This window comes from Eubalaena glacialis, chromosome 13, assembly GCF_028564815.1.
Source record: "Eubalaena glacialis isolate mEubGla1 chromosome 13, mEubGla1.1.hap2.+ XY, whole genome shotgun sequence".
NCBI lineage: Eukaryota > Metazoa > Chordata > Mammalia > Artiodactyla > Balaenidae > Eubalaena > Eubalaena glacialis.
Window position 1 is genome coordinate 74,843,204 of NC_083728.1, and position 13,959 is coordinate 74,857,162.

At 37.3% G+C, this 13,959-nt stretch overlaps 1 protein-coding gene across 2 annotated transcripts in view; it reads left to right on the plus strand.

The window, feature by feature from the left end:
- Window positions 1-841: 841 nt before the first annotated feature.
- RBBP6 (RB binding protein 6, ubiquitin ligase) overlaps window positions 842-13,959 on the plus strand; it is a 31,885-nt gene continuing 18,767 nt past the window's right edge. The window contains exons 1-4 of one of the 2 annotated variants that reach the window (XM_061208279.1): window positions 842-2,127; window positions 6,704-6,803; window positions 9,102-9,138; window positions 13,572-13,616. In XM_061208279.1, coding sequence (XP_061064262.1) covers window positions 1,962-2,127; window positions 6,704-6,803; window positions 9,102-9,138; window positions 13,572-13,616 — 348 coding nt within the window. In that variant the 5' untranslated portion in view covers window positions 842-1,961. The remainder of the gene's footprint in view (window positions 2,128-6,703; window positions 6,804-9,101; window positions 9,139-13,571; window positions 13,617-13,959) is intronic. The other variant, XM_061208280.1, reaches the window with a different exon arrangement.

Here is a 13,959-nt window from a genome sequence, read left to right on the forward strand (position 1 = left end):
TAATAACTTCCCCATGCACCAAGGAAAAAATATTCCAATCTACTGAGGGGGTTCTTGGTACAGTTCCCGGCATGTATAATTAGCGATGGAATTTCGGACCCCGCCACTGAGCAGACATTCCCCTGATTCTGCGAATTCAGAAAGTGCATGATCGCTCGCTAGCTTCAGTTCCCTTATCTATAAATTGGAGAAAACGGTAGTGCTGACCACCTCGGGTTTTTTGTTGATGTTGTTAAACTAACATTTATTGAGCCACACTGAACCATGTGCCAGGGACGGTCCTAAACAATGGAAATGTATTCATTAATTTAATCTCTAACAACCCAGTAAGCCAAATACGATTTTTTAAACGACATTTTATAATATAACCGAGGAAACTGAGGCACAGAGGAGTAAAATCTAGAGTCCCCACAGCTAGGATTCCAACCCAGACAACTAGGCTCCCGAGCGTGGAAATACTGTAAAGCGCTTACCCCCATGCTTAGCCCAATAGTAAGAGCTCAATATATCTTTACAGTAGTGGTTGGTATCAGTTCGAGCCCGGGGCTACTCCAGAATTTCTCCTTAGGAAGAGCTTTAGGTAACCAGTTTGTTGTAAGAGGAAGCTAGGGGGTGCTTGCATAGCAACCATAGTTTACTGCATTTCAACCATAATGTTTTTTTAAATTGGGGAGAGGAATCGGTGGTTCCCCCCCACCTTTGACGCAGATGGTTTCTTCCGTTCTCCCGGATGGTTTAGGTTCCGCGCTCAGGAGTCACAAAGCGCGGGGTCACGTGGGCGGGCCGGTGCGCTTTGTGACGCCGCAGGCCCCGCCCTTCGGCCCGCCTATGCGCGCACGCCAGGCACGCCCCGCGCGCGCCGCCCGTGCAATCCCTGCTTAAGAGACCCCGGAGTGGGGCGCTCGCCCGAAGCCAGGCCGCGTCCGCCATAGTGCCTGGCTTGGAGGTGTCGCCGGCGCCTGGCGAGGGCCCGAGAGCGGCAGGGGGGCGAAACAAAAAGGGAGCCGGCGGAGCCATCACTGTTGCCCGGCGGTTTCCGGGCCTAATCTTGCGGTACTGGGCCGAAAGGCGACGGGAGCGAAAGGCGAGAGAAGCGCGGAGCACTCGGCAAGAGGAAGCGTCAGGGAGCCTCGGCGGCGTCGCCAGGGTCAGCCGAAGCCCCCCGGCCGCTGGCTGGGGCCCGGGGTGGTGAGGAGGCGCTGCGAGGCCTAGCCGAGGCCTAGTACCGGCTTTGTGTCTGAGGCGGCGTTGGCGGCGGCGGCGGCGGGGGGGAGGCGGAGCTGGGGGCGGCCTGCGGGAAGGCCTCTCCTCCGCCGACCGCGCGTTTCGGCCTAGGCCGCGGGGCCGCCCGTGGCCTCCGGGGAGCAGGCGAAAGGGGTCTGTGTGTGGTGGGGGCCTGGGCCTGGGGCAGTCGACGCCGGTCGTCCGGAAGCCAGGAGGAGGCGAGAGGCCGCTCGTGGACTCCGGGCCTAGGCCCTCTCCCCTCAACCTTCTCCCGGGGCCTGGGTCACCCCCGTCCACGGAGAGAGAGACCAACCGGGAGGTGCGGCCGCGCTATGGACCCCTGACCCCGCGGGGTCGTTCGGACTTTAACGTGTGGACTGACCGCTACTGACTGCACCGCCTGCCCCCGTCTCCTGCCGGCCCTTAGCATGAGCGAGGGGGACCCAGCGGGGTGACATTGTGCCCGTTGGCGGATTCTCGCTTGCCCCCTGCCCCGTCCTCGTCCGCCTCCTCCCACATGAAGCGATTCTGAATATCCGGGGGGGGGGGTGTTTCTGGATTATTGTTTTTACGAACCCCCGCTTGTGGTTGGGGGGGTTATTTAATCTGAGGCCTTAGGGTCCTTCGGTGTCTCTGAGTGTTCTGTGTGTGTACATATTTTGCTCTTAAGTTTATAAATATACATATATTGAGCGTGTCCACGTCTCCTCGCTGAACCTTAGGAATCCTTTGGCACCATGTCTTGTGTGCATTATAAATTTTCCTCTAAACTCAACTATGATACCGTCACCTTTGATGGGCTCCACATCTCCCTCTGCGACTTAAAGAAGCAGATTATGGGGAGAGAGAAGCTGAAAGCTGCCGACTGCGACCTGCAGATCACCAACGCGCAGACGAAAGAAGGTAAGAGCCACAGGGGCTCCAGATCCTCGCTGGTGGAAGAGAGATGCTGGTGGCGAGGTGCCTGGCAGGAGACTAACCGCCATGATGTCTCTTGTGAGACTGTTCGTTCAAACACTTTGGGGACGACTTTCATTGATAGCCAAGGGTTGCAGCAGTCGGCCCTGGAGTTTGACTTATTTGATTTCTGCGTACTTGGATCATCTGGAACAGGCTGATCCCCAATCGTGCGAGTCTGATGATTCCTCCCAAATGATTTTTTAAAACGAGGATTTCCGTGGCACAGGATGGGGGTGTCGTCCAGGTTCTCTGAGTGCTTGCCCTGGGGCGTTTTCTAACCTGTTTTTCATCAGAAGGAGGGGAGGAGCGCATAAGCCAGGCTGCTTGTTTGTTAAAGCAGCACTAGAGATACTTTTCTAACTTTCTAACCTAACCACGTTTGGGGGTTTAATGGCAAATTCTGTGTTCTCTTCTCCCTCCCCTGATTTATTTAGTTAGTTTTAATTTTTGGAGTTGCCTGCGTTGTGGCGAAAGATCCTCACTTTAATGTTTTAGAGGATTTAATCCAGCCAGTCTTTAATGTTGGAATTGCTTTTGGAACTTGGTATATTCCGGTGTGACCACTTTTGTCATGTGTGTAAATTCCAGAATTAGTAATGCAGTAATTAGGTAGTTGAACTCTTAGTTCATCACATTACTCTTAAACTTTAGCAATTTCGTAAAGATCAAAAGTACAGGTTTTTCTTTTTTTTTTAAATAGTAATTGCTAGACTTTACATGATTATGTTGATACTAGCTAGGATCCTGAAAAATAGTCGGCTGCTACCATATGAATAGCTTATTTATAGAAGCCACTCATTGGAATCTTTAAGTTCTTTCTCCTTTTTAAAAGCATTTTATATGATATTGAGAATGTAGCATAGGTATGAGAATGAGACAAAATGGCCCTTTCAGACTGTGGCTTTGAACTTGTTTTGGTTTCTTTTTCGCATTACTGTAATGCTGATGTGTAGTTTTTAGTAGGTCAGTCTTTTGAGTTTTACTGATCGGATGAGAAGAAGTAAAGTGAAGTGCTAGTTAGAGTATTTCATTGATCACTAAATTTGGCTTAAGGTGGAACATGGGTTCTTTTAGTTGAAATTTGGGGGGGCCTCCACGTCTAGCATATAGTTTGATAGGTAGAGTAACTCTTGTCATGTACAAGAACTGTTTTCCATTTATCAGTACATCCAGACATAACTATAATTGTGTTATGTTAAGAAACAGTACTACTGGCATATCACAACTCAAAAATACTCAATAAGGAAGAACTTTATGTACTCACTTGATAACACATGAAAGAATAGTCTCCACTTTCCCCCCCTTTTTTCAGTGTATCAGACCTAAGGGACACTTCATGTGAGGCTTTGGTAATTGTAATTATGTGGGAAAATTATTGGTGATCATGAACAGTTGAGAAACAGCTTTTAAAAATATTATTCAAGAAAATACCTTAAAGAAGACATTCTTTAAGGCCACAAAAGCATCCCTTAAGCATTATAGTCACGCTTAACAGAACAGATGGATTTATACGAATTTTAGGCCATCTTGATATGTGATATTTAATGAATGAGAGGAAAGAAAATATAAATGAAATTAGAGAATATTAAGGCAATTTTAATCACATACTATGCAATTTCATATTTTATTGGAGTATAACAGGATTTAATCATTTAAGGCTAGACTTTGTCCATCTTTTCCACCTAATAATTGATAACAACTTTGTTAAACTGGAGTAAATTATTGTTGATGGAATTCTTGTCCATGAATTTAAGAGTTTTGTCATGTGTTGGTTTTTTTTTCTAAGCCAGGAAATTATATGATACATTATTTTTACAAACGCTGAAAGCAGGGAAGTGCTTTGCCTAGCAGCATATTTTTTATGTATTTGTGAACTGTCATTATTGGAGAAAGCTTTGCTATTAGATTGGTTAAGAGAAGAGAAAATTTGCATCTTATGCAGTCCTCAAATTAGGAGAGAAAAAGATATCTAGGCACTTAATGAGTTTTATGAGAAATAGCATCCAGTGTCACAAGGCAGCTGAGTAAGAATGCCACTTGGTTTTAGCACCCTCCAGTGAATTAAAGAGGATGGAATAAATATTTATAGCTTCGTAGTTAGGAGATTCCCTAGGAAAGAATGCCAAACTGGATCACTTTCGTTTGTTTGAATTAATATTTCTGTCATGTTTCTATAAAACATTACTTACAGTTTTGGAAATCTGTCCATGTTTAGGACTCTTACATCTTAATTAGACTAAAATGCTTGGATCAGAATTTCATGTTTTAGATTTAAGAATTCTTCTTTATTTCTAGACTGTATTTCAAAATGAATCTCAAATTATCTTTTTTAATGTTTTTCCTGAATAAACTTGTTTTCCTAATTTTCTGCTTATTTGCAATCCCCCTCCAAAAAAAAAAAAAAACACACACAACAAAACAACCTTTATCCTGAACTTAGTGTGAAAGATTTGGAAGCTGAGGATGAAGTATTTTCAAGACTGTTTCTCCATTTCTTAAATTCATCTTGTTTTTAATTTCATCCATAGTCTTCATGTTTTTGGATCCGAAATGACAGTGTTGCATAGAAAGGGTCTTTTGAAGCTAACAGGCTACTTATTAAGGAGGTATTTAAAGGGTAAGAAATCATCAATGTAATTCAGGTACTTTAAAAGGTCAATTAGAAAGCATGTGGCATCAGGGCACCAGACTTTAAGCTTGACAGAGCACTGTGTTGATCAAATGAATAAGTTTTCTTGGAGAGCTCATGAACATATTTGCTATTTGTTCCCACAGTGAACTCTTTTGAGGGTTGTTACATAGGCAGAAGCTTAACTGTCCTGTGTTTGACACCAAGTTTTGGTTCCAGAATTTTTAAAAGATACCCCATCTCCCCTGCTCCCAGTTTTTCTTACTCAGAGCTTGCTTGGAATTTGGGACTATCCTGAACTATCCAAAAGATAATGATGGTAGTCTTAACATTGGTATGCGAAATCTAGGAAATTGCATCACTCTAATTGGATACTTGTGAAGATACAGCTTACTACCTGAAATATATTGAAAAGAGCCCTTCCCTGAACAATTCAGTTTATAACAGGAAATAGTAATAGTGTGATTAAAAATAATAGAGCTGATACATATATAAAAGCTTAAAATGCTTACATATGTGATAAACTTAAAATAATTAGAACAGTGGTAGTCAGCCCCTAGGTGCTGAGTAACGTTAGTGAATCAGGTAAACTCAGTGATCTTAAAAGAGTGAACCCTGATACCTGATTGTGTGATTAAGGGAGATGGGTACATTTTTACATCTGTCTCCCTGTAGTGGATTATTTTTCTTTTTGGTAATTTTACAAATTCCTTTCATAGCAAATCTTTTTTTTTAACCATAGTTGAATTCATTGGTCCAGCTTCTTTTTTAATTTCATTCTTAGAACAGTATTGCAAGCAATAGTCCAAAGAGTAGAAAAATTCTTCCTCCCTGTTTGTCTTCTGAGAAAGTGACATCCTTGTTCATCCAGCTGCTTAAGCCAGGAACCCAGGAATTCATACCTGATTGCTCTTTCACCTTCATCTCTGCCCCCACATCCATCCGAAAGCCTTCGTTCTACCTCAAAACACTGACTCTTGATTTCTCTGTCACACTCCAGAACAGATCATTATTCTTTCTTACCTAAACTACGCAGCAATCTCCTTATTAGTCACCCTGTTTCTATTTTTGTTCCCATGCAGGTTCATTCTCCACTTAGATACCAGAGTTATCTTTGTTGTTAATATTGTTTTTAAAATTGTCATCATTTTTATTTAAAATCCTTCGGTGACTTCCTGTTGTACTTAGAAACAAAATATGAATCAGTATATATAATCTGTACCTTTCTACCTGTATTTCAAGTCATTCTTTCATTTTCATCAGCTCTTCTGGCCTTTTTGTGTCATTTTTTCACATGCTTTTCCCTCTATCTGAAACATTCTTTGTCCGGTGTTTTTGCATATCTTGCTGGCTTCTTAGTCTCACATGTCAGTTCCTCAGAGGGGCCTTCCTTGAATCAACATACTATCCAAAGTTGCATCCACTTTTAATTCTTTATTACAAAGCCCTTTATTCTGTATTTGAAATGTGTCATATTTTAATTTTTACTGTGTCTTCCCCAGTAATACTGTATTTAGGGCCTAGGAGAGAGAATGTTTGCATTCTAAATAACAGCTTTTTCTCATATAGTTCAGATGTTCTGCATTACTGGCTAAATAGAGAATGACTTAGTCTTACTGAGATTTGGGGATCCACAAAACTGGAGGTGCCAGAGCCAAGAACCTGCTGACACTATTGGGTGTCCTTTTAAGAGAAACCCCTTATGGCTTTGGATATTTGTTCTGACAGTTTCAGTAATCTAGATGCAAGGAGCATGTAGTTATTAATGCTCCTTTATATTTAAGATTATTTCCCGTAACATTTATGTCTGGTTGAAGTTTTCTAATTCTTGAGGACTATGACTTATCCAAATCCCAAATAGAAATTCAAATCTTTATCTTTTATTTACAGAATATACTGATGATATTGCTCTAATTCCTAAGAATTCATCTGTAATTGTTAGAAGAATTCCTATTGGAGGTGTTAAATCTACAAGCAAGACATATGTTATGTAAGTATTTATTAAATCCCATGTTTAAGTTCTCAAAATAGACGTTTTTTGTGAGAAAGAACAAGTATATTTTAGAACTGAACTCATTACTTTACCATAATGAGTATGTCTTCTTAATCCTTAAAATTATGAGGATGAGTTTGTTTTTTCCTGATTTCTTCCCCCAGCTAACTTAACTTCTAGTTAGGAGTAAGAGCTATTAGAAAGATTTTTTGCTCTGTATAGGTAATATTTACAAAGACAAGAAAACGATGTTCAAATTAGTGAATAAATATTACTGAACCCTCCTTTGGTTTTTATTTGCCTGTACACTTTTTCCCCCTACCATTTTTTCACTACAGAAATGTACGTTAAGTGTCTTAAGAGATCTGTCCTAAATATTTTGTCAGCATCAAGAGTATTCAGTAATGCTAACATTTGTTCCTAATCAGTACGGGGCTTTTGTTGGGAAGCTGTAGCGCTTAGGATTTACGACCACAGACACTGGAATCAGGCTTAGGTTTGACTCCATTTACTCCATTTACTGTATTTGGGTAAGTTACCTAAAGTCTGTGACTCAGATTCCTCAAAATAAAATAGGGATATGAGTATTTAACTCCAGGGAGTTGTAGGAATTAAATAGTGCCTGGCACATGGTAAATGCCCTTTATTGGAGTAAGAATGCGGTAATATCTTAGGAGTGGTCTAGAGCTTAAGAAATTCACTAAAGGGGCAGGATTAAAACTTTATATCTAACTTTCTCTGCTTTCTTGAAATTTCAATGGTGATAACAATTATAATATGTGAAAAGGGTAGCAACTTGAGCTATTTAAAGTGTAGAGATTTTTACTTAAAGGTGAGGTAGCCTTACTTGAAATTCTGGCAATTTCTGGTTTTGGTCAATGAAACATTCTGGAATTTGCCAGTCCTAGGAAATGGAATGTGTTCTTGGAATTGAGGGAAAATAGTCATTTCCTGGAGCTTTACTTCATGTGGACAAGTTTTCTAAGAATATTCTCATTAGTTTAGTGTAAAGTTATATTCCATATGTTAACGTTTGGAGGTTCTTTTGTGTAATATCTTCTGTATAGCAACAACTTAGAAAGCTGAATACTTTTTTTTTTCCTGTAAATACCAAGTGAACTATGTGCCTTTAACTTTACATAATTTTGAGACATTGTAGGAGAAGAATTAATTCCTAGAATCCAGTGTGAAGTTATTCCTTAATTTACCAAGTGCTTTTTAAAAATAGCAAACGTTTGATTTCAGTAGATTGTTTTGATATTCAGAGACTTTGGGGAGAGAATAGTTCAAAGTATCAATACTAGGGAAAATAGTTGCCCCTTAAAGAATTAAATGTGAATTCACTATGTATATGATTTCCCTTGTAATATACTTGCCTCGTGAAGTGCCTTTGAATTTGTTGAGCAAATATTAGTAAATGAAAACTTCATTTTTATCTCAGGATTTCCAAATCATGCACAAATTTAGAAACTCCATTCATACGCTGTCTGACATTTCTTTGTAGTCAGGATAGCATAAACTTAAAACTAAAACTAAGCCTTTAAAGGCTGTATTTTAGCAACTTGACCCTTGTCCCCTTTTCTGTGTGGACTTTTAAAGGAGTTTCTCCTTGAGCTTATTTGTCTATGTATTTTAAAAATCAATTTGTTCAGTTCTCCATAACCAACTTATTTAACTTATTCTTTTAACCAAAATACTCTGTCAGACTGTTGATTTTTTTGGAACTTAGAATTCTTATTTAGTCTTTGGTCATTGTCTTGAGACTTTTTTAAAAAATTAAACTGCCAACCTGTCTTTCTGGATTTGAAATTTAGTTTTTGGAACACAGCAATTTCTCAGGGATCCAAATTAAAAAATGTTAACAACAGTGGTCTTGCTTTAAGGAAATCCGATGTATGAAAATTCATGTCTGTACCTATTAAGAAACTGAGGAATAATATTATTGTTCAATCTATTCAGGAATAACGACAAAGTTTCTTAAATAACAAAATCCTCATACTACCTTTCAGAAAACATTTATTGTATAAGTGGCAAGATACAGACCTATTCTAGAATTCCCCAGTATGGATTTTTTTTTTTTTTAAACCAGAAATGCATCTTAAACTGTTCAAAGGTAGTAAAGATTAATCAAGATAGTGTGTTTATTACTTCTGAAATTGGCTGATTTTAAATCTTTATGCCAAGGAAAAATTGTGTTCCTAAAAATGTGTGATTAGAGAGATGTTTTTATCACAAAAATTCATTAATTAAGCTACTCACAGAGAGCTAATGCTGTTTTTCTTTTTGTCGTTTTAGAAGTCGAACTGAACCAGTGATGGGAACTTCAAAAGCAGTATGTAAAAACACAATCTCACACTTTTTCTACACATTGCTTTTACCTTTATAATGTAGCAATGAAGTAAATCATTTTAGAACTTAATATCCAACTGATCATAGTACATATTGTAAATAAAATGTATTTGATGACAGCTCAGTTGAATATGGATATATGTGGCATAATTTGCACACTTTATTTGTAGAAATGGGTAGTTTGTGCCCAAAAAACACTGTTTCATATTAAATATGATAGCATTCTTCCTGTATGACGCTGTGTTGTACAGTTAATGTATGATCTTTTTTTAGATCATGTAGGTTTTACACTAATGAACATGGTAACATGTTCTACATCTGTCTGTCTATAGTTAGTATTTTGTATGTATGTACAGGCTGTTGTGTGCTTTTTGTTTCTTGCAATAAAAAATGTTTGGAGTGTATATTTTGCCATTTTCACGTTGTATCACTTAGTTTTTTTTTTTTTTGGTTTTTGTTTTTTTTTTTGGTTTTTGTTTTTTTTTCTGCCTGATTGATGGCTTTGAAAAATGCATTAGCAACATCCAAAGCATATATTTAAGGTTTGATGCTTTCTCCAATTTCAGACACGTCATAGAAAAGAGCTTTCCAGAGACCATTGATGCAGCTTTTATTATTTAGTTTTGCTTTATTTGGCAATTTTGAGCTCCTATTCTTTGATTATATCTGTACTATAAAGTGAAACCTGGAATTGGGCCCCCTACAAGTATATCAGTGTCTTGTCGATGATTTTGATGATTTTTATACAGTTGAGTACATCGTTCTCAAGTTTTAACAGAGGTCTTCTACTTCTCTAGTCTGCTCAGTTGTCCAAATTAAAATATTTCCTCTTTCTCATAAGATATTAAAATGCTGCATTAATTGTAAGCCAGCTGAAAGCTGTAGCTTATCAAAGGTAACTCCCTTTAACCAGGGTAACATCTTAATAACCTTAAGTATGACACCATTTTGACTTTGAGCTTTTAAGTAAAAGGTAGCAGCATTCCTAAGTTGTGGGGTGAAACATCCATTTCAGAACAGAGATCTGTAGTAATTGGGTTCTGTAAAACTTGATGGTTCTCTAAACATTTGACTGCTCAGGCTTGATTTGTACACAATACAAGATGTCTGAAATCTTCACGTAGAATTTAAGGGTATTGCTTGCTGTTTCAACTTTATCCTTTTAAAATGCTACTGATCTTTTAATTGTGTATCAGGCATTTCACTAACCTTGGATCATTGGATCTTAAACATGATAACGTAGAATATCTGAACTTTGGACTTGTTCTCTAAAGTATATGGCCTTTAGTTCTCATGGGACTAAATATAGTGATTCAAAAATCACAACTCTTAGTGTTTTGGGGGTTTTTTTTTCCCCCTCTTTGGGGTATATGGGGTTTTTTGGGGGGGTGGTTTTTGTTTTTTTTTTTTTAAAGCGTAATGCTGTAAAGACTGTCCACAGTTTCTGTTTTGCTGGTGATTGGTTTAAAACTGATTTTTATGTATCCAAATGCTAGCACAAATCAGATTGACTATACTGGTGACTGTAGTAGTTAATGTAACACATTTTGTATAAAGTACATTTTATATAGTATTTAAACTAATTCAGATGAAGTTTTATTTCTTGAAAACAATTATTTCCTTTTTGTTTATTAGCATGTGTATAAACACAGATCACATGTTCATAAATAAAGTTAACGTTCTTTTAGCCTTGTGTGTTCCCTGGCATGTCTGTATTACACTTACAAGAAGCAGTTTATTTTATGCTTATTTAGGTTTCTCTTTTCTTTCTTCTTTTTTTAAAAAATAACTTTAAAAGTGGCTTTGATTTTTAGGTAGAATAATTTTAATTGGAGATATTAGGTAACTTAATATCCCCATCATTTATTTGCTTGGGGTACATTTGCTGACATTTAAGATTTGAGAGAATATATTCATAAAGTGTAATTAGTGCCCATCTTAGGAGACTTACGTGTATTGTGCAAATTCACAAAAGCCAATTAAGACAGAATCACTAAACCAGATTTTAAAATTCTAATTAGTAAAAGTAAATGTATGTACACTTTTGATAATTTAAGCCAGCTCTAATCAAGGATGACTGTTTCTATCTATATTCCACAACTTTTGTTTGTAGTCATCCTTCTATGTTGGTACTCCAAAGCTGCGGGTTCTTCCTGCTTACATTTTGTAAGATCCTTTAATTTCAAGCAAATATAGTTGGCATAAAAGATTTCAGATTCTTGCTTTCAGATGCAAGACCACAAATTAGATGTGAGAATGTGGGTTAATTTTGATGTCTACGGTGTGCATTAATCAGTGTTTTTGGAGACTACTTTTTTTAAGTAGCGGTTTTTTTTAAATCTGAAAGTTACTGTATTTATTGATGTTTAGTACGTATAAATTCCTAGTTTCTAAAGCATTTCTTGTCAGCATTTTACACTTATTTCTTAGTACCTTGCTATATGTAGAAAACAATTGGATGCCTTTCTAAATTTGTGGTAAATTTGACTTGTGTATTATAAGGTATTAAAGTGTTATAGGGATTATTTGGTGGAAAAAAGTGATTTAGATGCTGTTGAATATCTGAAACCGCTTTTAACCAGATAAATATACACTACTAATAACAAGTTGGCAGAAATCCAAAAGGAAGGATAGGAAAGCCCAGCATAGTAACAAAAAGACAGCTATATCTTAGGAGTGGGAAGAACAAAAAAATGTTAGTTTTTTAGTTCCAGCAATAAAAAAGGGTGATACAACTGATTGCTTTCTTTCGAAGGAAATGATCAGTATGCATATTCTAGACAGTAATAGGCTATTTTTAAAGACTATTAATTTCATTGATTGACAGCAGTTTGTTCAGTCCTTGTTTCTTAAAATTCAGGTAATTCCTGGTTGATATATCAATAAAATGTTACCCTCTTCAAAATAGATTGAATAGGTCAGAATTTGTTCTGGAGAAAAATAGTCTATTTATGTGTTCTTTCAATTTTTCTTTTTTAAATTTACCTCCTGAGATACTCGTTCTTTAAGGAAAGAACACTTCAAAGCTGCACAAGAGTGAGAACCCACTGGTGGGTTATATGGCTAGGAATGTATGTGGGATTAGTGCATTATGGACTCTGTAGTCCCTCAATGTGGAGCTAAGAACCTTTTGTTTAAATAAACATCCCAGTAATAATATCCATCAAACTAACTTTTAAAACTCTTAAGATATTTATAAGATGTATTTTAAATTTAGCCAACGTCAGTTTTGTTTACATTTATTGAATTACTGCTGTGGTGGGCATTGGGCTAAGAACTTCATATCGAAACTGATTACATTTCTGTTTGGGGCTCTAAGTCATGCTGCTTTTATTTTAATACTCTTAGTTCTCTGGAATACTTGAAAAATACATGATGAAGACTCACTTTTTTTTCTTTGATGCAGACATCTTGTTACATTCTCTCCATTTTAAAGAAGAGTTCTGACCAATAATGCATGAGAAATTTGTAACATGTTGAATAAGCAGCCCACTTACTCCATAGGAAGCTAATAATGTTTTCATTTTGGTACACTTGTAGGGAAATCATATCTTTAGACTTACATGCCGAAGGTGTGTGCGTACACACATACATAAACATTTTTTTAAAACTGATATTAACATATTCAGGGGAACAATAAGAAGTTTTAAATGTCACATTTGAAATTTTTTTTTTTTAAAGCCCTTTTATATCCATGTTTAATACTTGCTCTGTTTGATTAAATTAACTTTCTTTTCTCTGCATATTAAAGTCCATTCTGTAACTGCTCTGTTTGCCCTGCCCCGGGGTACCTTTTGTTTCCCTTTATTTGGCTTAACATCTTTGCCCTGATAAAGCTGTGGTTTCTTTGGCAAGATTAGCTATTGTTACTCTTTGTATGGGAGAATAAATGAACTTATTCAGACTGAGCAGTACATACTCAAAGAAGAAAAAAGTAGCAATTATCTGGGACCTGTTTTATTAAAGCAATTATTTGAGCCTTTAAAGAGCTGCTTATTTTTACAGTGTTATATAATGGCATTACAGGAAAGTTCGAAAGATTTCTTATTCTCTCTTCTAGTGTACATTGTCTTGAGCATTATCAAATTTAGAGACCATTGATAGACATGGGACTCTTACTTAGTATTAAACTACCACTCTGAACAGATTTCCTATGTGATACAGTTTTCTTTACCCTGTTTTCTCATTGTAATTGAGTCCCTATCAACGGTTAGCCTTTATTTACTGTATGTGGGATGTGTGGAGAAGGATAAGTGGGGTGAGTTACATTTCAGCTTTAAAACAAGATAACATTCTTTAGAAAACGTCTAAGAAAAATGCCCAGTATTTGAACATTAGTGGCAGTAGGGACTAAATGATCACTTTCAGATGTTTTCAGTGTGGAACTTGAATGTGTGTTTAATTTTTTGTGAACAGATTGATGACTCTTCTGCGTCTATTTCTCTGGCCCAGCTTACGAAGGTATATATATATATATTCTTGAAAATATAAATCTTTTTCTAACATCGTATTTTTTTTTTTGTTTAATGTGGAACAATGGTTTAAGAGGGGTTGGGGGAGGAGATATTTTGCAGACACATTGTACATACTATTACTATCCTGTAAAGAGTAGTTGCTGTTTTGAGAAGATAGGGGGAGTATTTTGAAATCAGCTTCACCATAATGTTGGAGTATTGTTCATCTTCAAGACAGAAGAAACATATGAAGCTACACTTACTCGCTTTTTTCCCTCATACATTTTGTTTAATTATACATTGGAAACTAACAAATTTCTGGAGGAATTCCCTGGTTTTGGCTGTAAATT